This window comes from Prinia subflava, chromosome 15 (genome assembly GCF_021018805.1).
Source record: "Prinia subflava isolate CZ2003 ecotype Zambia chromosome 15, Cam_Psub_1.2, whole genome shotgun sequence".
Lineage (NCBI taxonomy): Eukaryota > Metazoa > Chordata > Aves > Passeriformes > Cisticolidae > Prinia > Prinia subflava.
The window spans coordinates 13,273,362-13,297,835 of record NC_086261.1 but is presented as its reverse complement, the minus strand read 5'-3'; the positions used below and the strand labels follow the sequence as shown (position 1 = coordinate 13,297,835).

The following is a 24,474-nucleotide window of genomic DNA, read 5'->3' as shown; positions in this document are numbered from 1 at the left end:
CCTATCCGGCTTTGAGTTATGACTCATCCAAGTGCACCTGCGACCATGTGTTAAGTACTGCCAAATAAAAGCCCAACATCCATTTACACAACAAAGAGATGTATCCCGCAAGGCAGCGGAGCTTCCCCCTCCCCTCCTGTTTGTTCCGAGCAGGGGAAAAAATAATTCCGTCCTTCACTTCACTGGGGATTTTTCACTTCACGTGGATTTTTAAATGCAGATTCATTTATAAACAATTTTCTTCCTTTTAAGAATAAAGCATATTTAATACCACAAAACACCCCTATAGCATTAGATTATCACAGCCATTAATGATTTTTCCACCAAAACCCTTCCAACCTTTTTTATCAAAGCCCTTTATTCTCGAAGGATAAATTTTCAAGCAAAGAGGGATCAACAAACTAGTTGCTTGAAAGCTTTCCTGATGCTAGGCTGAAGTTAGGAAAGGCTTAATGAAGGCTTTAAAATCCACCAGGGCTTCACAATGAACATCTGACTCGGTGATTTATGCATATTAATAACCTCAGTCCTACTGAGGCAAGCTGAGCTGTACATGTCCTCCGAATCTTAATGTCTTCAGCTCCACTGGGATTATTACAAATGTAAATTTCTAAGATTCTCAGCTATTAATCTCTGTCTGTCCTCCTGTTCAGCAACATAATGACTAATTAAACATCAAAAGACCTGTACAGGAGATCTTCTTTGACAGCTCCTGGCCCAGCTCTCTTCCCAAGAGAGGAATTCAAATGACAGGGACAAGTGGGTAGGAGCATATGAGCGAGCTACAAATCACTGCTATGAAATCTAAAAATTCCACATCAAATGTGTATTTAGTCCTGCAGAACCACTCCCAATTACCTAGCCTAGCTGTTCATGTCCAGCACACAGCCCTTCTAGTGCTGAAGTTAAGTAATTTGTATGTGTGGCGGGTAAAGAGAATGCAATTTGAACCAAATTTTTATCAATACAAGTAAAAAATGTAGTACTTACAGAAGAAGGCAAACCAGGGGGCACCTTTCTTACTTTCTTTGTCTGTAGAGGATCTGTACACAGAAAAACAGCATTTAATCAAATATCTACATTATAGGTGAAAAAGAATAAACAGCTACACTGCTCATTTTTTTTCCTTCCATGATGAATTTCTTATTTTCCAATTTCATCCATTTTTTATTCCCTAGCAAAGGGATTTGTCTTTCACATCAACAGAAAAATGTAGAATACTGATGTTCTCCTCTAAAATAAAGCTTTGCTAAATAGTTACTTTCAATTTTTTTCCTAAGGAAAACAGTTATTCCTAGGAACAGTTACTCTGAAGGGTATACTGATGACCTGATACACTTGCAAGAAACAAAGTAAGGTTTTGAGACATATGAGGAGGAAGATGGGACTTACTAGCAAGAGAAATGCTTTCTTTTCTGCACATCAAAGACAGAACTCTCCAAAAGGAATTTGACATATTAAGGTAAAATTTATACCCTAAGAATACTAACACAATGTAAATTTTGTAGTTTTTAGACTCTACCAAGGTTGTAAATAAACAGCAAATTTAATGACCTAATTACTTTCCTTGAGTAATAAAGTCAATACATCTCAAATTTGAATGTAATAGTAAAGTTGGAGGTATGATGCCTGCTTTTTTTCTCTAATAGGTATTCTATTATAACAAAAGTACCCAGCAATTTCACTACCTAAATCTGAAAACTCTGCATGCAAATTCCAAATTAACAGATGTTTTGAAGATGACTATCTGGTGAGGTTACCTGTTCTACAGTTAACCAATGAAGTCTTTAATTAAACCACAAAATTCCTATTTTTTTGTTTTCATTGAGAACATTTATGATGATATGACAAGAGAAAGGTGAGATAAGGTGAAATATCTGCTGGATATCTTTAATCTCATCATTTCCCATAGGGCACACTCACAAAGAAAAGAAAAGAAAAGGACTTTTAGAAGAGATATTTACATTGGATTCAGAGTGTCACCTGGAAGAGACCACTGGTTGGTTTCAATGTAATTTAATATGGAATTTAACAAGAGCTTGTTATAATCCTGGTCAGACAACTCCTTCTCAGGGATAAAATGGGTATAATTTGACTCTGTTAGAAATTCTCAGGCAGCAGATTTGTAGTACTTAACAAGTCCATTCGAAAAAAAAAAAAAAAAAAAAAACCAAAAAAAAACCACCAAAAAACTCAGACATACTTTCTCAAGCCATTGGAAAAGACTTGAGATAAAGGTGTACTTCCTCCTCTGACATTCCTGGAAAAACATTTCCATAAATTTGTAACCACCACCTGCCACATCCCAGGTTACAAGCCCTGGATTCAACCATGACAGAAAGAGGAATATCACCAGTTTGAACACGTTTATACCCCCTGAATTTCTCTTTCAAAGAAAAAGCAAAATATACTCTGAAAATTCCACACTTCACTTCCATTTGTTTAATTTAATAATATCAGGAACCGCCCAAACTCTCCATAGTTTGCACAGGAAACAAGAATCTCAATGACTGCTGCACACAGTGACCTTCCTGCACCCTGTGCCCAGCTCCAACCCCCTGCTACTCAAACCCAGAGCAGGTTACTACTGGAAGCAGCCTCTCACTAAAACCCATTCAGTGTGGGCTAAAACACCATCATCGTCATCTTAAAACACAATTCTTTTCCACTGAAGTTCAACCACCCTTCCAAGCTGTAAAGAATTTCACTGAACTTTTGTAAGAGAGTTCCTTTTCTGAAACAGGTGTGAGGAACAGGCGTTTGTTCTGATATTCTGAGCAACAGGAATACTTAGAACAATCTTTATAAAGACAGCCAACCCCAAGTTAAGTGGCAGTTGGCTCTACAAGAAGGTAAAAAGGTTATACAAAGATGTTATTTTAAAACACATATAGACACACATACATTAGGAGAAGAGAAAATGTCCTTAAGATGCACCAAGGGAGATTTTGGTTCGATGTCAGGAAAAATTTCTTCACTGAAAAGGCTGTCAGGCATTGGAACAAACTGCCCAGGAAGTGCTGAACACCATCCCTGAAGGGACTGAAGAGAAGTGTGGATGTGGCACCTGGGGACATGGGTTGGTGGTGGACTGGGCAGTACTGGAGTAAAGGTTGGACTCAATGGTCTTAGAGGGCTTCTTCAAATTAAACGATTCCATGATATATAAGATTAAATTCCAAAGAAATATTTTTTATAAAAAAAGATTTTGAAAATACTTTCAAGCATGTTCAAGACTATTTCAGTGCCCAAGAAGTTTGCAGTTATAGTTAATATTAAAGCTACTTCACAAAGCAATTGGCACTTGAAAATTTTTTGGGGGGGTAAAGTATGGTTAGAGTTACACTGTTCCAACAAACAAGATTTTTACTATGGAATAGAGGTGCTACACAGAATGAGGGGCATTAAAAACTCAAGCATATAATTAGAGAAAGTCTAATGACCCATCATACTAATACTGAAATATATGGTAACTAGAATATAAGGTTATATAACTAGAATATAAGGGTACAGTCTCTCTTTTTATACCAAAAAGTGGGGTTTTTTTCATTTGCACACCCAATTATTCACAAGCCTTATAGCAGATATTATAGAACAGCTGGCTCATTCTTGATTCTCTGGTTCAACAGAATTAGAGAGCTATAAATATTACCACTGTCTATGACCAGGTATAAAAATTCCATTCACCTCCAACTATCCCCAGATTAAAATACTAATGCTGTCACAGAATTATAACAATTTTTAAGCAAGTTCCTGCCTGTGTATTTTGCAAGGTAGTTTGATTTTAGGATAAACTATTAGCCTCCAGTTGCTGAGATCTTTAAAGGCATGTTGAACCAATTACAATGAACTATATATTGCCCTGAATAAAGTTACTTTTAGCATATAAAAGGATAATTGTTTCCCCTTTGTGTCCTTCCCCTACTAAATAATGGTAATGACCTCGAGGTCAGGCATTTCCAGGAGTTAATGATGGCACGGGTTAAGGGCACTCAGCTGGTCATCAGCTCCTATCCATCTGTCATTATTGCTTTTGCAATTAAGGGTTTTATTAGAGTTTCTTGTTTGTTTTGTAAGCCAGACTGACCAGTGTTGAATCCAAGCTGGCACCTCAGAGAAAATGCTAATAATTCCAGCTTTTCTCTTATACAGCAGTTTGGTGTAATTTCAACTGCTCAGCACAGAGCAATCTCCCATATATTAAATTAACTGTAAAAAAAAGAAAAGTCTGCAGAGAAGCATCATGAACGAAAGTTGAAAAGTGTCTGCATTACTTACCAAGAGCTGGTGAGTCATGAAGTGGCCGTCGGCGCTGGTTTGTGCCAGAAAATGGGTAGTAGGGAGTTCCAGGCTTTCCAGAGGATGACAGCTGACCTGGACTTCCAAGGCCCATATCAGACCGAAGCAGACTAGACTGCAAAGGTACACAGAGAAAAGTCAAATTAAGCTCTATAACAATGCAGCTGTTCATATGCCAGGCTGACAAATTATTAACCATGCTTACTGCTGTTGGCATTTATAGGAATTTACTGGGATTTAGTAAAGGTTCTAGAGTTCAAAAAATGTAGACTTTTTAAAATCAGTGTTCAGAATATGTACTATAGCATAACTCAGACAGGCAGAGCAAGTTTGCCTGTGAGCTTCCAGATAGCCATAACCATTTCAGCTGAAAACATCTGAAAGAATCAATTCATATTTAAATTTTAAAGAAAAATCGTAATCTTTTGTTTAGTTTGCAATATAACACCTCTTCTATTACACAATATAAACATAATTGATAAAAACTGCTAAGAGTTTATAGTGTGACATTAAGTTTTATCACATACTTAGAAATCAAGACTTAGATTACATTCATAAAAACATGGAATAAAATGGTCCAAAAAAATCAAAGGCAGACAAGAGATAACAGAGTAGATTAATGAACAGAACATGAAAAATTGACATTTTAAAAACTTCAAACTAACAAGGTAGTTGAACTCTACCCTTTTGGTTCCCTTTTCACACAGTAAAAACAGAAACATTCAAAACACCTAACAAGTGCATTGTATATTGTTTGACCCCACATTATCTGGATTTCCTCTGTAAAACTGAAATGAATGCTGGTGATTTAGAACAACATCGCTTTTCCACGGGTGATGCTATATTTAGCTTTATTTTAGTCTGAAAATCCTGACTTGGAGTGAAACCCACAGCACTGTCTGTACAGGAAATGTGCTTGTACCGGGTGGTAAAAACTCCCTGTGTTTCTCTCTCCTGGCTGGTGCATGCAGCTTTCCTCATGGAGCAGCATCCACTCTACATGCACACAGCTAAAGACACTGCTTTTAATGTCTGCCAGTGTTTAAGGTCATGTGGAAGCAGCAGTCTCAGAAGGATTTTACTTCTTCAGTGTGGCCAGTACGTGGTGCAGCCTTGCCAGTACAAGGGGGTAAAGCACAGCTGGCAGGACAACAGCGATGTTTTGCTCAGACTCCTCTGCACTGACATTTCCTGGTCAGGTGATGCTAGGACAGAAACTGCTAACTGGAGGGCCTTTTATATCAAAACTCTGCCTGATTTCTCCTTCAGCCTTGCTGCTCCCAAGCCAGCACTCCTGGTCCCCTCCAGCTGCTCTCCAGGAGGGGCCCCGGTGCCCCCGCAGGTTCCGGAGCTTTCTCCAAACCCGCTGGTGGCTGGATCAGGCAGGAGCTGCTCCAGTGGTGCTGCCTGCTCGGGACACATCAGCCCAGAGGCCACCCACGGCTCCTGCCTCTCCTCACCTCCCCTTCTGAGCCCCAGATACCTCAATAATAAAGAAATGGATATTTGGATTATACTAGATCATCAAAACTGACTGGTCTGGTGTGAGGAGTTGTGAAAGGTGAGGTTCACTCACACAGCTCACAGTAAGGCACTAAATGCCTTCTACCTTGCAGTGCACTGGGGTTAGCAGAAAATTAAGACTTCAGACAGAGTTACAGAGCATATATATAAAATAAGCTCTTTTTTTGCATTGTATCGCCACTGAAATTTCTCTCTTTTCTTGTTTGATGACTAATTTGAGCATGAAAATCTTATATTTTAATTGAATAGAGTGGGATGTGAAAGAATCTCCCCATCAAAAACCAAAGGAAGGCCCAAAAGTGTGAAATATTTTATACAAAAGTGTGAAGATCAAAATTTCTTAAAAATATTACTGCATAGAAATAGCTTCCTCTCTTAACTTCTTCATTGTTATTCTTACAGTAGTCTTTGAAACAGAATTCTGAACATGAAACTCATTTTAAAATGAGATACTCTGACAGGGTATCTGACAAAAGTATATAGCAAATACATGCAGGGGGAAATCTGCTGGTGGGCTGTTCAAAGGTCTTCTAATTTTTACTTGGTGAAATAGCTAAGATTTTATTGTTTTGCAGACAACATGAACATCAGAATATCTGGCTTACTCAGTATAAATCTGAATTTAGCAAAAATTCTATTCTAAACATTTATTACAATTTTAGAGGTGAACACTGTGCAGGAAACCTCAGGAAAATTTTGAAGCATTGAAAAGCAGCTCCTCCAAACCAACACTGGCCAGAAGTAGAAATGAAACCAGTTCCCACTTAGGCCAACACTTGACCTTCTTGACCAGGAATACCCAGGACTGAAGGAAATTCTAGGTAGCCTGTGGGGAAGGAGGAAGCACTGTGCTGTTGTCATTTCAAGCAGCAGAGCGGGGTCCCCTCCCAGGGAGGCAGAGGCTGGCAGGAGCCCTGGAGGTCAGCGAGCGCAGCCCTGCTCGCTCAGAGCACAGCCAGGAACCACAGCCCGATCACGTTAGCGACAACCCTACCCCAGCATCCCCCCACCACTGCAGGGATCGGGAAATGCAACGGGATCCAGAGGATGCTTCAAAGAAAAAAAAAAAGGGTGGGAGGGTTCCTGGTTCCACTACTTATTAAGAGATGAGGCTGGAAAAAAAGGAAAAAATAAAACCAACCAGTAAAAAACTCTCAAATTCATTTCTACAGTGTCATTCCTAAAGGTATGAGTCTGTATCTTTTCCAGGCTTAACCTCCAACCTTTACTTTATGACATTTGCCACTCTTGCTCTTGTCCTAAGTATTCCAGTATTTGACATTTTCACCAGACCCCGAATTTCAAAGCACCCTGGCCTGTACAATAATATAGAGTGTAAGCACTAGAGTAGATACACAGTAAATCTCAAGCTGTGCAACACACTGAAGAAGTTTTCTGATCTATACTTTGTTTGGGTAAGAATATTTTATTTATAAAAAAGGATTAGAAAGCCAAAACAACACAACACCACAACCCTCTTCTAACATTGGCCCAATCAAATGAAACATCTGTTTAGAATTTTATAATTGTTCCTCAGTCTTCCAAAAGAAAATAAAAATAGATGTCATTAGTTCAGCCCATTGATTTTTCTGCCTGTTTGAACCAATTGAGAAAAAATATTGATTAGGACTGATCCTTTCCTAAGGGCATCTGATAAAGAAAGGAATACAGAAATACCACTGAGGATAGCAAAAAAGCTTTGTGTTACCAGCATCAAGCTTCTCGTGCCGAGGTGCCCGAGGTCCTGCGCAGAGGCAGATCACTCCCACACAGTGAGGGGCACAGAGAACCTGCACCCTCACTCTGAACCTCATCTGCCAAGCACGCCTCCAATTACCAAAGGATAATCAATGACTGCTGCTTCTCCTGAGTGCTCGTGCAAGGCCTTGGCTGTATTAACATTCTAAAGAAGCAGGCATCACCCCTAAAAATTTGCCTCCTTGGACTTTATAATGGAAAAGATAAAAAGATGCAAACACAACTGCTTTATTTCTGAGATTTGTCCCTTTCAGAGAAACCAAGAAACAGTTGTGACAGCCTCAGGGGAAATGGCATGGCCTGACCCAAATAGGAAAGACTTTCACAAGGGCTACTATCTCCAAAAATCCTTTAAAGGGGTCACTTTTCTAGAGTATTCTCATAAAAATAAAATGCAAGGGAGTCATCTATTCAAGCATTGCAAGGATGAGGTGGGGGAAAAAGAACCCCATCTACATGTGGATTATGCACCTTTGTCACAGGAAACAACTTTGCATTGCAGCTGCACTTTTCATGGTGCAGGCAAAGTTCGCCTCCATTCTAACTAACAATGCCAATCAATTGTATGCTTATATCAAAATGATATGCCTGAGATAAGAACAAGCTTCTTAGTCAACTTATTTTAAAATGGTTTTAAAATTGATTCTTTTCAAGAATTTAAGCATGAAAGTAAAAAAAGAGTTTGACTAATTCCTAAGTTTTCTTCTCTGCAGCCCAACTCCATGACTCTTTAGATAGAATTTGATGCCAAAACACTGCTCTGCCTTCAATGAACTTTTAGGACACCAGCCAGAAGAATTCTAATATCTTGGTTAACATTTCTTTGATTTTACTTTGATATATATTAATTAAAAAAAAAGAAAAAGAAAAAAAAGTGGACAAGTAAAGGCCTATGGATGTCCTTACATAATATTCCTTGCAGCTCTCTAATACTTGGGCTCTATGCAAACAGGAAAGCCAAGCTGTCCAGAAAAGCTCACAGTTTTAACAAACACACTCCATACACTACCTATATAAAGTTTTACCTGTTCAAAAATGTATTTACCATAGGCAGATAGCCTCGTGCTTCTTGATCTAAATCTTGTTCACATTTTTTTCTTAAATGCTAACATTGGCAAACACTCTTAAGAATTCAAATTTTTCCAGCGTAGCTATAGCCAAACTATGTGAGAGTTTCGTCCAAATACAACTGTGTGCCTTTACATTATTCATTATTTTCTATCAAAAGAATAATATGGTTGAGAATAAAAGCATTAGCCCATTATATGCAACTGATTATGACAGGCCTATTATGCTGGCATAATAAGGCAGTCTGCTTTGGCAGTGAAATGAGAGCTGCAACTCACCAACTGCAAACTTCCATCTTGAAAAGCTCCCCAACAGTCAACTAGATTTTGTTTTTCCCCTTTTTTTGCATTAGCTTTCTTTCCATAAAGCTTATGCTTTCAGTCCTAGTTGTCAGGCTGTACTTATTTAAAGCAAAAAAAATCTCTAGAAGTTAAAAAAAAAAGGCACTTGATTCTTGATTGTTTAGTTAAAAATTGGGAGCTTGGATACTTTAATTTTACAAAATAATGTAATGCAACACCATTCATCTCAGTCAAATCCCTCCATTATCCCACCACAGTCGCTGACAAACTCACTTGGCATCTCTGTATTTCTCAGAATTACACAGAGCAGATGGCAAGTGCATTCCTTGCCTTACTGTAAACTTGAAATGTTGCCCTGGGTAGAGCACAAGTTTCATGTGCATGTCCTTTTTACTCAGTGAGCTATTTGGATGACTTAGAGCATGGATATAATGTGTCTCAGTATTGCATGTCTTGCCTTACAGATAAACCTGACAATTTGCATAAGCTGGCTTAAAAGAACACAACAAACCAGAGAAGTCTAACTCTGGTAAACTTGCAAAATTCCCCAGCAAAGTTGTGTATTTTGTTATGGTGTTTCCAAAGGAAAACGCAGTACAATCCTAAAATATTAACTAATAATTGCTCTGAAATCCTAGTCCAGTTGAGAGGTTAGGGCTGCAAAAAGACCATTCCCTCGAGTTCCACGTCACGCAGTTTAAGCCAAAAATATAACTAAGATATAAAGTGTTGAATTTCACTTTACTCAAGTCTCCAGTCTTTGGAAACTGTAATGAATATGCACTCCAAAATAGGAGCTGAATTCGGAAAAAACACTGACATATGATGTAAATTCATTTTAAATTTAAATTTTAGAGATATGTTTGCAATTATCAGCATGTTGTTAAAGAATCTCATCCTGAGAATATCATCAAATAGTAATGTGAAATACAGTGTTACCATTTTGAGAACAAAGGGACTCTGAATGAGTAATCAATAGCAACTGGCAGAAAATGAGGCATTAATTATGATCCTCTCTAGTGTTTTGTCTCAAACAACGTTTCATTAAATATATTGTGCTAACCTGTACATCTTCAAGCCATTACCAATAGATTTGATCAGATACAATTTTTGGTCTGTTTCAGGAGGAGGAAAATATCAGAATTAGAAAACCAAAACATCCTCCAAAGTGTTATATGATAACTTGAGCTTTTTTTTCCTTGATCAATTTAAAGGAAATCAGGAGTTGCTAATAAAACATCTCAGGAGAGGATCCTCTAACAACACGTTGATAATTGCAAACATATTCCTCATTTTTAAAAAATACTTAGGTCTTATAATCTCAGTGTAGTCTCTTGAAAATTTAATTATCATCTCCTATACCTAAAGTATCATGCAGGTTTGAGAAGATAATGACAGTCATCCATCAACTGCATCCTGCCAATGTAATCAGGCTAATCTAGCTCACTGGATTAAAAACCAGCTACCTAGGGTACTAAATACTGAAGTGATGCAACATCATAAACAAAATTACGTTTAGCTTTACTGCCTTTCCAATTAATGTTAACACCGATGAAGAGCAGGTTATCAATACATTCTCTTTTTACACCAAAGCTTTTCCAGATCACCGTGAGCTGCTTATTCATGTGTGTACCTAAGCAGAGGCTGCTCCTGTGGCAGACTGTTCATGTGTAAATGTACTGGGACTGAGCACAGGGACAGAGGAGAGAGAAGAAAGGAGTTTATTCAGAATTACATATATGGGTTTTTTTTAGCAGTGAGAATAGCAAAGATTAAATACAAAGGGAAGGAATAATTTTGTATTATTTTGCATCTAAATGTCTTTAAAGATCCTGATTAATACAAATATTTTGAAGAGTCTCTTCCTTTTCTTTTGCAATATTGTCTTCCCTGCACTGATGCTGCATATTGGCAAGACTACAAATTCAGTTTTACGCTTCTAAAGCAGCACCCTGCTGATGTTGCTGTCCAATCCCGGAGGTTATGCTGGCTCAGCTTGTCTTCCTTCATCCCCCCGGGCAAGGTATTTCTGCCTTGCTGACTGAATTCTAGGAAGGCATTACTAAGCATTGTGATTACAGGTCAGGCACTCCTCCCTTTGCCTTTGAATCTTTTTGCTACATTATGAAAACAGTAATTTGAACAGCATCTCTACTGTGATTATACAAAAGCAACCTTCTGGAAAAATCCAAAATTTGACAAGAGACATTGCTGAGTGGTTATTCATCTATTTTTTAATTTTTATGGTACCACCCTCCTTGCTTTCCTTTATGATTACAAGACACCAGCATGAGGAGTCAATATTATACTAAAAGATTTTATGCTGAGTCTTACTTACAGAAGTCAGACTATAAAGGATACCATAAAGCTCAAACTATCTTCACATCTGTTCCTCCCTCTGCATCTTCAGCAAAATGATTTAAAAATATTTCAGACCATTAGTAGATCACTGCATGTATATAGTATGGAAGCTGTACATCTCCTCTTCCACACTAAAAATCCCTCTCGCTCTAAGCATCAAGTCAGAAAATTATTAACATGATGAGGGTACGTTAATAAAGCAACCAGTTAATTGTTAGGACTTAACATGGAGAAACCACATATTCACATATGATCAAGGGAGAGCTCAGTGCAATGCTAGGGTGCCAGGAAATATCTTAGGCTACAATCCCCTCTTCTGAATAAATGTCATCCTTCTCTCTCTCTGATCTTCAGAAACCTGTGCCAGCAGGAGCACCAGCGTTTCGAAAAGCCCTCCAGAACACAGCTGAAACCAATACAAGTTGGATGGTTTAGTTCCATGAAAAAGGAATGTAAATGACAAACCTTTTCCTTCTTTCCATCAGTGACGGAGAGCCCCAGCTCTGCTGTCCCAGCACCCCAGGGAGCAGTGCTCAGGCTGCCTGCACCCTCAGCTCCCCTGCCCCAGTCCTACTCAGGGCCTCTGCTCTTCTGGACACCAGTTATTTATGCATGTGTGAAGTTTGGGAAGGGACTTTCTCTACCTATTAATTTTAAAAGGAAGGTAAATGGGGGTTAACATACTAGAGGAATTACAGACAAAAGGAATGCACACTTCAGGAGAATCCGAAGGGCAATCCAGCTCAATCAGACAAACGGGCATGGCTGGGAACACAGAGCTGAGCTAATATTTCCCCCATCCTCCACTAATACCATAAATTTGTAACTGAGAAGCACCCAGCTCCAAGGCAGTCAGAATAGCTGGACACAAATAGTAATTCACCAAAGAGGTTTTATCTACATTTCGTGCTGTAGCATTATTTTTACTTCCTTATGTAACAATATGCAAGATAATATGTATATTAGTTTACAGAATATTCATAACCTTAAATACAATCAGAAATAAACAAAAAAATAAAGGTGGCAAGAAAATTTGCCAACCCTAAATAGTGTGAGAAAGAGAAGGGCAAAGACAAGAAACTGTTTGCCTGGTAAAGGCATTGAAAATGATTCCTTACAGAACTGCTCCCCCTTTATAAATAGCATCTCTCCTCCAACTCTAACGAATTCCTAACACCTGCTACCCACTTCATTCCAGGGGGAATGTCTTCCCTGATTAACTTCAGGTGGTCACCTCCAGCGCTGGAAAAAGAAATCCAGCCTGTGCCCCATACATTTTTACTTTCGAAAAAGGTTCTGCAGACTCCTTATCTGCTGAGTGACAGGAGATATTTTCCCACTAGCACAATAAGTAATTCACTTCTAATAAATCATGATGAAAAGAAAGTTAATATTGCTTGATTCTACTTGAGAAGTAAAATGAAGCAAAATAAACTAAAGTTCAGGCATTCCATCTGCCCTTAAACTATATATCCCTCTCCCCATCCCAATCTTTTAGGATGGTATCAGCTGGCAGAATCCAGAGTCACTGCTTCAGTTAACATCGTGTCAGCCTTTCCTTCAGCAGCTGCATTTCTTAGAGATTGATAGCTCAGCTGTAAAATTCTGCTTCAGGGAGACACCTGATATCAAAAGTGTCAGAGAAAGGGAGATTAAAAAAGAGAAAATTTACAAAATAAAATCAGTTTTCCAGCTTTAAAGTTATACTGGTATTAAAAACCCCACACATGTACAAGGCTTAAATTTTTTTATACTTCCATAACTCAGTATTACTTGGATTTAAGGAGACATCATGTTCTCTATACTGCTTCTAAAACTATGTGAGGAAGGAAGAAAGGCAACTGGTGCCTCTGCTTGTAGCCCTTCTCAGGCCCCACTCATCAGAAAGGTCCAGAAACTGATGTCATTTCCTGCCTCATTGGAAAGATCCATCTAAAGTGTCCTCAGACATCCAGCAGCAGTGAGGAGGGAGAGCTCTCTGCTCGTTTAATAGACCCTGGTCAGCAGAAAGCCTGGCAGGGCACCCAGGAGCAACTGCAGGGCCAGGATTTATCTGTGTGCCCTCACACCCATGTGAGCAACAGACACCTTGGAAAATACAATGTGCTACAAATACCTTTTTCTAGTCTAACTCTTACACTGTAAGTAACATCTCAGCTGTCAAATGCCACTAAAATCCTGCTCTACCCCACTATTCACAATCACTCATTTCTTTCACTGTTGTCACTTCTGAGATTCTGTTCTCACAAAACTTGTATTTCCAATTGTATTTTCCATTTTTGTCAGTAAATCTCATTTCTGCTTCCCACATACATTTGGCACATTCTTATCTCCTAACATTCACATTTTTGACTGTATACTTAATCTTACAGCTGTTTAATGTTACCTGATGCTTTATTAAAAACAATAAAGTCAATCTTCTCCATTACACTAAGTACACATCTTACAATTATATAGTTTAGGTTCATATTAAAAATCCTTTGTAGCTGGTGCTATTTTCTGCTGTCTATATTCTTGTTTTAACTTTTGCTTGCTTAATCCTCATCACTCAGCCAGTAATACAAAAACGTTGCCATTTTTGCTTATGCACAATACAAATGAGCTATTATGTTCTCCCTAGATAGCTCAAATTTCTGGAGTTGTACCCTTATTACACTTCCTCAGCTATTAGAGAGTGAGCTCTGAGATGCTACTTGCCCCAACATTGCAGGATTGTTCTTTAGGTTTTGCTCAAGCTGCTTTAAAGTCTCTTTAAATTTTAAAGAGGCAAATTACTGACTATGCAAAGACAAAGTAACATACACTTGCAGTCATTTCTTTTGCTGAAGTGATCATCTGTTAAATTGCCCAAGAAATTGGTGCTAAAGGCATTTTTTGGTTTATTTCAGAAGTTCTTATAGTGTTTGCTAAGAAACAAATTTTTTGTACAAAAATAAAATAAACCTTTTAATCCATTAAGGATGTAACCGCTAACAAATACAGTCTAACATGCTGCCATTTTATTCTTTAATAAATAGCTACATTTGCAGGCAACAAGATGCAAACCTTTAAACTTCCACGTTAAATTGTGAAGAAAAAAGAAATTGGTAAATTCTGAAAAGTTGTCTGAAATCATGTCTTAATATGTTTATATGACGTATATCCCCATAAGGAGCACTAAGTGTGGTGCTAATGTGCATAAAATGTTACTGTCATCCTGCAAAATTCAGGCTAATTTAATAAAGCCTGATGTGCCTTACATCATGTTGCAATGATGCAATAATATGCTGCTAAATGAGTCACCCCGCATTAGCTTCATGGCAACAGCAGAGTTGATGGCTATTGCAGGGAAAATGGGGCAGCAATGCTACTGCAAATATTGATGGGCCAGCTTTCCACTGGATTTTTTTATCCAAAAAAAAGCTGCCTTGTTTATTGTGTGTTGCCAGCATACACAAAATTTTTATAATAATAGCAGCAAAAATGAGTTAAAAATCCATCTGCCACTAAATAAAATATATGTAGTGTATGCAGTATCATATAGATTATCCATATGTTCTCTGTGTAGTGCTATATATTTCAAGCAGTACGGATACACATCATGTACTATAGTGTATATTTTATAAATTATTATATATTATTGTATATAGTCTAAGTAATTTTTTAATATTATTGCATATAGTCTAAGAAATTATTTAGTAAATCCATCCATAGCTGCTTCCAGCACTCATATATTCTAGTTTTATCAGCAGCATTTTTTTCTACATGGGTTTTATAATTTCTGAAGTGTCCCATCATCATGTAGCCCAGAGAGATTAACGAGTAACAAAAATGGAGTAAATTAAGATACAATTCTTTATAAAAGGCTACACTTTGAACCACAGGTGGTGAATGCCTCTTGAGTTCCTGCCTGGCATCCATTACATTCAGCACTGGATTCTGTCTCCTTTCCCACACAGGATACTGTGCAGACTTCAAATTATTATGAAGGGAGGATAAATGTGTTATCTCCACATGTCAAAAAATCCATCACGTCTATTTTTCATGCACGATTGTTTAGAGTGAAAATAGAACGTTAAGGGGATAGTCAGCTACAATTTACAGTCTTGAGCCCAGTGATGCCAGTGGGGAGAGGCTGTGCCAGGCACATGGAACAGGCACTGAGGCTGAAGGAGCATCCCCTGCCCATTACCCAGGGCACTCAGGGGCTCCTGGGGACAAAGTTACCTTCTGGGAAGACACACTAACAATTAGAAGAATTAGTCCAACAGCTACACAAGTACTGCACATTTATCTCAATTTCACTTTAAAAATAGTGCAGACCCCTGGCTTTATTTGAGCTCAGACCTGTCAAACCAGTGTGCAGTGACAGCTGGGCACCTTTTTGATGATACTGGAAATGGGAGTAGTGAATTCAATATCTGAAGTCTAATCTTGCTTCTTTCACATAAGCTACTGTTTTCAGTACTAAATCACACAAATGTGAAGAAACCCCTTTTTGTTACAGGAAACTTCCTGAAAATTTAACCTTCACCTGATTTATAATTTGTGAAAAGGTGCCCTTCCCAAAACTGCAATTACATGGCCAACAGGAATGGTGGAGTTCCCCACAAAAACCACAAACCACTACCCCTGCCTCCAATTCAAAGATACAAAAAGAGATTTTGTGTCAATTCATGTAGAACTGCATTTTATTCTGGCAGCAAAATAGAGGCTTTAGTATTTCTTCTAAAAGCTGTCAATTCTTCCTCCAGGTAAAAACTTCTGACATTCATATAAATCAGCTCTGCATAAGTCTCAATTTGTCATTTTACCCATCCACTTAGAGTCTAAATATTTTTGGACGCTCCTTTTTCTCTTGTTTAAAACACCTGGTGGAAAGAAAACCTGAGAACCTGCACTTCCTGCTAATAAAATATTTGTAAATTAGTCACATTTACATTCCTGTGACTAAATGTTACAGCTGAATCAGATTCTATTACCTAAGTCACTCAGGTTCTTAAGCTACATTGAAAATCAATCACACTTCAACTCCTACAGCCTAAATATAAAGCCTGTAGGTAGCAAACAGTCCCTACAAATGACTGCTTAAATTATTTTCAGTAAAAGGTGAGAATGATACGAAGAGTCTGAAACATTGCAGTTTACAGTAGTCTTGAAAATTTTCATTGCAGCCTTCTGTAAACTCAACAGAAAGTAAAAATTAAAACTCTTCACACTTCCATGCTAGGTTATTAACACCCTTTACACCAGTAACATAAGGAAAGGAGGTAGGACAAGGATGGATTCAGGAGTATTTGGAGAAGTTAGGTATTTTCATTTCATCAGTACCCAATAACAAACTCAGGAAACTGACTGGCTCTTGCCATTTTACCATTTCAGAGACCTTAGAGCCACTGTCCTTGAAGAAGTCATGGTTCAGAGCAGAGACTGGAAAAGAGTGGGGTTGGTTGGTTTCAGAGCAAGAAATGTAGTGGCTCAACAACCTCAATTTCCTTTTTTTTTTTTTTTTTTTTTTTTTTTTTTTTTAAGAATATTGGAAGAAATAGTCTGCAAATGTCAGAAGATAATGAAGAAGTGATACTGATGTAGCTGGAATACACCATATAAAATTAATTTCCTTCTCAGATTGCATAATAGATGTTTTAATAAGGCTTTTACCACTTCCACATTTCACAGGTGAACTAAGGAACCAAGGACAACTAAAACTAGTGCTGAATACAGAGCAAAGCTGAATAAAAACAGCTAAGAGTTTATGATCAACAGTGGGTGAATGTATTAACTGAGACTTTGCAGGCGTCTGTTTTGGGCATCATTCCACCTCTTAATTAGTGACTTGGATGAAAAATGAAGACTACATTTACTAAACTCACAAAGCAAATAGCCCATAAGGATCTACACATGCAAAGCAAGCCTGGAATTCAAAATTGCACTGACAAATTTAGAGATGGTAGAAGCAATGTGTTAAACAAGTAAATACATTTTTGTACATGGAACCTGTAAACTGAAAAACACGGTGCGAGGAATAGCAAGCTAGCTAGCACTACCATTAAAAGGTATTGGGAAATTTTAGATCACCACCATTTAAATACATATCAGAAACTGGGTACTTGTTAGAAAAACAGGCAGGTACCACCCAGCAAAAATTCACATTATTGTCTGAAAGATCCAGGAAATTTCTTTTTGCCATGGTGGTAAGGCCCTAGGTGAGGTACTTGACCTCATTTAAAGCACTGGAATTCACGAGGGTTGTGAACATAGTGGAGACATTCAGAGCACAGCATAAGCTTTTCTACTAATATTTCAGTCTGAGACAGATCCTGTTACACAGCCACTGTTAAAATATACCTGCACTATGCACGCCCAGGTAAAAATGAACTCCAGTTATGTCTTAACTTTTCTAAGGACTCCTCATCATCTTAATCAGCTGATGGTTTTCCAGCCTCTACAGACTTAAAAGAGAGTAGATCCTTCTCCATGTCCACTGTCTGTAAGAGTCAGCTGCTTTATTCACAATGATGTTTAGATAAGGGACCAGGGAAGCTTTCTTAATGTAATTACACTGAAGTAGCTGAAAACACAACCCGGGGTGGTCGTGCAGTCTCTTCATCTCTAGGCTTTGTTGAGAGGTGAGCACATGAAGCCTCTGTCAGGGACAGTGCAGCTGATCCTTCCTTTGGATTGCAATGACCTCTCATGATCACTTTGGGACACATTTCAAACCCTGTAGCTGCAGTGAGAGCTGCATTTCAACCACTACCATGCATTTACAAAAACCAAGCAAACAAACAGATATTTAAAAAGAATCAGAAATCCCACCACAGTCCAAGTTAAATGAATTCAAGTGCTGTCAGATTTACCTGACAAAGACCAAAACAAAGTACAAATTGTAACTTATCAAATTAATTTCAATGGACTAAAAATTTAATTGAAAGATAACTTCTTTGTTCATTTTTTATTATCCTGAATATAAAACTAATACAGAATTACCTACAGTAATGTTTTCCCCATATACTAAAAAGTTTAAGGAAAAAGAAAACTGAGAGAGATTAAGTAGTCAGAAATTTATCAAAGAGATAAACAGAACCAGAAGTGATGTTAATGGAAACAAACATGTATTAGATTGTAGGGTTAAATAGCTATATGTAAAAATTATTATTAAATGGTACTAGATAGAAACAATCTTAAATATACAGAGATAAAAGGATTCTCCTCATGGTGAAATGGAACAACAGAAATTACTCTCATTACTGCAAAGCAGAATGGAACCTTATGCAAATTTCACATAAAACCATTTTCCAATACAAAACATTAACTTAATGAAAGAGTAATGTGGAAATTAATTTGCTCCCAAACTAATGTCAAATTTAAGTTATTATATTTAAGCAGAGTACATACAGAGTTGTTTCAACAATAGTAACTACACTAATACAATGTTTTACTGTCTAGACTGGCAATAATGTGAAGCCCATAACTCTCAGGTAAGGAGCTATACTGCTTTTTGGAAGAATGTTGCTGAAAGCTCACCCATACAGCTACAAATGGGTCTTTGTTTGCCACATCTGCATTGCAGAGAAGTAGTAAAGGCTGTGAGAATGATCCTTTCTTAATAGGGGAAGCACTGCCACATGGTGCTGCCCATTCACACTTCCCAAGCTACTAGTTAAAAGACTAAAATCCAAGATGTCAAACTCATATGCTAGATGTTGTCCTTCGGAAGAAAGACACTCCTGAAAATATCAGTTCATAGGAAACAGTCAGCCTACAGTAAAATTAAAACAGATTCCTCTTTGAGAAAATAAACATAAATTAATTTCTTAGAATTATAAACATATTAGTTATTTAAATCTTTATCAACAGACACTGAATGTAATCCCATGCTAATTATACTTTTTAGACAGTCAAACTTCCTGTGCCTTCAAAACAAACTTTTAAACAATGATCAAAGTATTCTTAGTCTGGCTCATTAGAAATAACAAGAAGGAAATCATCACTCTAAAATGAAGAAACTCTGTACTTACTTGACAGCCTGGTAAGCCTGTGTCTCTACCATACAGTGGAAATGGACCTCTGTCAGAGGTTTTTCCTGTAAAAGAAAGAAATTTAAAATCTGGTTATTTTTAAAATCCCCTGGACATCCACGTCAGTTGTCTTTTTATTTGCAATTCCAAAAATCTATTAACGTCATAATAAATTTACAAACATCAATGTACACAAATAAAATCAGGTTTTTATATGTCTGTGTTCAACACACTCAAGCAACACTATGTAATGGATGGCATATTTACCTAATTAAATTCCTTTTGTAACCAGTCAGATACTATAAAATATTCCTGCTCAGTATGTTTAAATACAAAAGGCAAAAGTCCATTTTCATTTCCATCAGCAAGCAAAGGTAGAGACACTTTTAGACATTTCTCCTTCCTACATGAAACTAACACTTAGCTGGGATCCATCCTAGACAATTAATATACCAAATAATAAAATAAAACCACATGAAATGTAAACAAAAACTTCACTCAAAACAGTAAAACTCATGCCAACCTTAAACCATGGCTGATTTATTCAGCTCTTGACAGTCACCCCTAAATCCTTAAAACCCTTTTTGTTTAACGTATGGATCAGCAGGTACAAAACTCAAGCAATACAACTGGGCAAGGCAGCAAACCAGACTTTTCTGCCATAAATGCAATTTTTGCATGTAGGTAGCACATAGAGAGCACGGTGCCTTCTGATGTTGCTGCCTGAGGTCACAAGACATTAGCAATGGGTTTGCCAGCTCCAGAAAAGTGGCTTGGTGCTGTATTTGTTAGGTATGCCATCAAAATGGCATGTTTGTATATGAAAACTCAGGGTGCAAGTTCTCCAGTAGAGCTCAGAAGTTTAGCAATCAACACTTGGAAAAAAATCTTGAACAGAAGCCTGCTGAACAATGCCAAGCATCAGACACTCATCGAGTTTGTGTGTAACACAAAACACCAAGTGCATGTGCCTGCCCTAATTACAACACAGGACTCAGAAAAACCGTGTCCCACCACTCAGAATCTGACCCAAAGGCAAGCATTAATTAACCAGATCTACCCATTTGAAAATGAATGCTACCTCACCCAGCTAGGCACTCCCTTTGCAAATGATGTGTGTGTTATCCTGTCCCAAGAAGAAGAAAAAGTAGCCTTTCTTTCACATTCCCATTTCAGTGATAAACAGCTCCATGTTATTGCAATTCCACTTCAAGAACAGGACTTCCTCTGCTTTTTCTGATTTTTCTCTCTTCCAATCAAAAGGCCCTAAATATAATTTCATAAGAGGAAAATCTAAAGTATCCTTTTTGTTCATTTTAAAAGTGGATCATTGGTAAACAGGGAGGAGGAGGAAGTCTGAATCTCTTGGAACAACATCTCTGCAAGATTATCATCGTGATAACAACCAGTGCTATGGTCAACAATAGTTTGCTTGAAAAATGGCAGCTCTGCTGTAACAAAGGGAGGAAAAAAGTTAACATTTTTCTGCTGAAGCAATTTGCCTCTAACAACTATCAAGCACCAAGCAAATAAAATACCTAGCATGCAAAATTATAAGTAGTAGGATGAATCATGCTGTTCATATTAAACCAGACTCAGCATTTTCTTTCCAGAAAATGAGAATCTCATATCACATGATAAACAACTTTGACTGAAGTATGCAGTATTCCAGGCAGGCTTTAAAACAAATATTTGTACAAGAGTCAATTACAGAGGCTAGAAAAATTATGATTTAAATTATGGTTTGTGTAGCAAGCAAGAAATTGTTAGATAAGAATGCATAAAATCATGTTATTTAAATGTTATAATTTTTAAAGTATGGCAGATTCATCTTAAATGAGAAAAGCTTACTCCAACAGCCCAATCGATAGTAAATTTGGGTTCCAAGAAGTGACCAGGAAAAGCCAAAGCTTTCTGTTGCTGCAGTGCCTAAATATTTATCAAAAATTAGCTGGAGCAGATTAACATTTAACCTGTGTTCAAATGGCTCAGCTTTTCAATGACGGGCTTGGAAAACAACCAGGATCAGCTATGAGAGGGTGCCTTTCACAGTCTCCCAAACACATCCCCAGTGCAAGACAGGACTCTCAAACCTGCAATGGAGTCTCAATTTAAAGGTACACTTTTTTTAAACCCCAAACATTAACAGGCACACACTAGAGCACACCCATTGACCCCACTCAAGTCCTGCTCCTGGTTCCCTCTCAGACTGTGGAGCTGCACCCTGTGGTCCCTCGGTGGGACTGGAGCAGTGCCAGCAGCTGATCTCCACATCAGCACAGGGATGGGACAGGGCTGAGCCATCCTGGGCACCACTACAGCACTGCACTGCAGTCCAGTGAAGCCTCTGAAGCTCCAGTGAACACAGACCAAGGTTTCCCAGCATCGTTCTGCCTGGCCATGCCACGGGACAGCTTCACTACCAACACAATGCAAAGGTGACAGAGAACAGACTTCAAACTGCCCCTTGTCATCTCAACAGCTTCAGCTGCTCCAGTCTGGGCACAATGCTACTCTCACTATTTAAACCTTTCAAAGCTAATGCCACAGGTAATGTTTACTTATCAATAGAGACGGAAAATACTTAGCAGTGCTTCACAAGCACTTGAAAGATGGGTAATGTCAAGTTTGAGAAGATGACTATTCCTTGATGGTTCACAAACAGGTAGGTCTCATATTCACTCTCTGATCAATGCATGGCCGGTCTCTAGCATCCAATAAAGTTCATACATATGGCCAAATATATCAAAGCATCAAAGCATAACCCTTTGGTGGTTTTTAGCTTATGAAATACTTGTCTTATTTATTCATACTATTTACGGATTGACAGAAGAGCATAAAAATGTAGAGGTTACATTAAATCCAAAATTACTGGAGTCCTAGTGCTTAGGAGAATGCAAACTTCAAAAATACAAAGAGACTGAGAGCCAAAGCAGACCTGAAGTGACTTGCAGGCTTACCCCACAAGATCTGCAGCTGAGCCTGTTACGCCCTCTCTCAGGTCTCGTCTCAGTCAGTGCCCACTACACAGACAGCAATAGTCTCTCCTCTGCACTGCAGCTGCAAATTCAGAAATACTGATGCTCAGCATTTCGGGGACATAAGGAAACTCACTGTGGCACCCGACATTAATTAGAAGAAGGAGAGCAAAAAACACTAAATGACAAAATCCTTATTGAACACTTTCATTTGCACAGGTTTGTGTAGAGATGGAGGTCAGGCAGTGTGCAGATATGTCAGCTGGGAAGGTTAAGGAGATGCCCAGATGAAGTTTAATTCCTCTTCAGATCTGATTTTATTTTCACACAACAAAACAGTTAGATGTTGTCATTTTAGAAGCAAAATCTATGCCTTGCTTACAAAGTAGCATCATGGTAAACTCTTCTTCAGGTTGCATCCTAGTGGCTCTATATACCAGAGTTTTGAATTCCAAGCAAATTTGGAATAAAGCAATAGACATTTAAAACAACTGAGCTGGTTACATGCAAAAAATTTACATTTGCACAGGTCAATTCACAAGGCATTTGAATCTTTTAATAATTTGGAATGAACGTGTTTTATTGGGCCTTGGGGTTGGCTGTTTTGTTTTTGTTGTGGTTTTTGTTTTGTTTTGGTTTTTTGGTTTTTTTTGTTTTGTTGGTTGTTGTGGGGTTTAATTGTTTGTTTTTGTGGGTTTTTGGGGGGTTTTGGTTTGGTGGGTTTGTTTGTTCGGTTGTTGTTGTTGTTGTTTTTTATGTTTCATGTGTTTTTATCAGAAAAAATTTCAAGGACCTAGTCACTACCTAACAGGCTTAAAGTTCAGGGACTATGGAGTTAACAGAAACCCAACTAAAAAAATCCCACTAGGCATTTTGAACCACAAATATTTCCCAACTGCACACATTTAAAACCTTGACACATTCTCTACCAACTCAAACATTAGTAGGCATTTAGTAAATAATTTTTTCTCTTGCAATCACTTGTCTAAATGTAATATGCTCACAACTTAATATAGCCTTTGAATACCACATGAGGAATTGTCTTCCACAATACGTGTATACGTACAGCAGCTGTGCAGCCTAAATACTCTGAACACAGAAGGAACTGAAACAGCAAGATGCAAAGTGATAGTGAGCTGAAAACAGCACTGCATTAACTCAGCTGAGGACTACTTCAGTGAATGTGCTATAAATGCCTGCCAGTATAAAACAGCCTTTCCCCACTGCTTCCACATAATGCTTGGCTTAGGAGAAGATGACAGAACTCTCTCAAAATTATTTCGATTCCCACAGAATTAACCCTTTACAGACTGAAGATCTTTCTGCGCATTGCTCAGAATTTGTTTGGTTTGCAATATGGAAAGCAACAACATCTTTTAATGAAGCAATGTTTATCATCCAGTATGAATGCTATAGTGACCACAGCTGGCAGCTGCTCTGTTTGTCAGACATGAAGTATGTCTGCCCTACTTGTACAGAGAATCTGCTTTAAGTGAATACTGATGCGTGTTTTTACAGTTCCTAAACATCATTTCTTCAATGGTAACACTTTAAACTCGTCCCTACAGAGAACCTACCCAAAAATCAGTTTATAAACATTGTTGACCAGTCTGAGAATTTATTTTTCCTTTCAAGTTATTAAACTGGTGTTGGTACTTCAGCTAGAAATCAATTATCAGACTGCTTCCTCCCCCTCCACATCCAGCACAGTATGTGTCTTTGTTACCCACAGAATGAATACATTCAAATAATTTTTCATATGCAGATCCAATGTAACAAGAAACAAGCTGCACAAGCTACACTGACAAGAGCATACAAAAGATGCAAGAAAAGCCTTCAACAAAGTAGACATTTTTCTACTAATCAATACTGCTTTCCAAATTACCATGAGGTAGAAAGTACACAAAGTTTATAGAATAAGATTCTTGTAGGTCCACTCTTTATTTTTTAAAAATTTTGTTTGCATTAAAAATTCTTATTCAGTAATTATTCAGTACAGTCAAAAAGTATTATGCTTGATTCAAACATAAATCCATCTCTGCTCCTAGGACTTGGTGTGTTGCCTTCTTTGAGGCAAGACTGACACATGCAGCTATAAAAAATTTTACTATATAACTGTGCATTTCCCACAGCAGAAGAAAAATAAGTTCTTCCTTTTCTCTGCTATATAGCCTACTCATTAAT

At 37.9% G+C, this 24,474-nt stretch overlaps 1 protein-coding gene across 8 annotated transcripts in view; it reads right to left on the bottom strand.

Moving 5' to 3' along the window:
* TCF12 (transcription factor 12) overlaps positions 1-24,474 on the bottom strand; it is a 159,646-nt gene that overhangs the window by 49,777 nt on the left and 85,395 nt on the right. For all 8 annotated transcript variants that reach the window (XM_063412899.1, XM_063412898.1, XM_063412901.1 and 5 more), the window contains exons 7-9: positions 19,313-19,377; positions 4,279-4,414; positions 991-1,043 (exon numbers count right to left, since the gene is read on the bottom strand). In XM_063412899.1, coding sequence (XP_063268969.1) covers positions 991-1,043; positions 4,279-4,414; positions 19,313-19,377 — 254 coding nt within the window. The remainder of the gene's footprint in view (positions 1-990; positions 1,044-4,278; positions 4,415-19,312; positions 19,378-24,474) is intronic.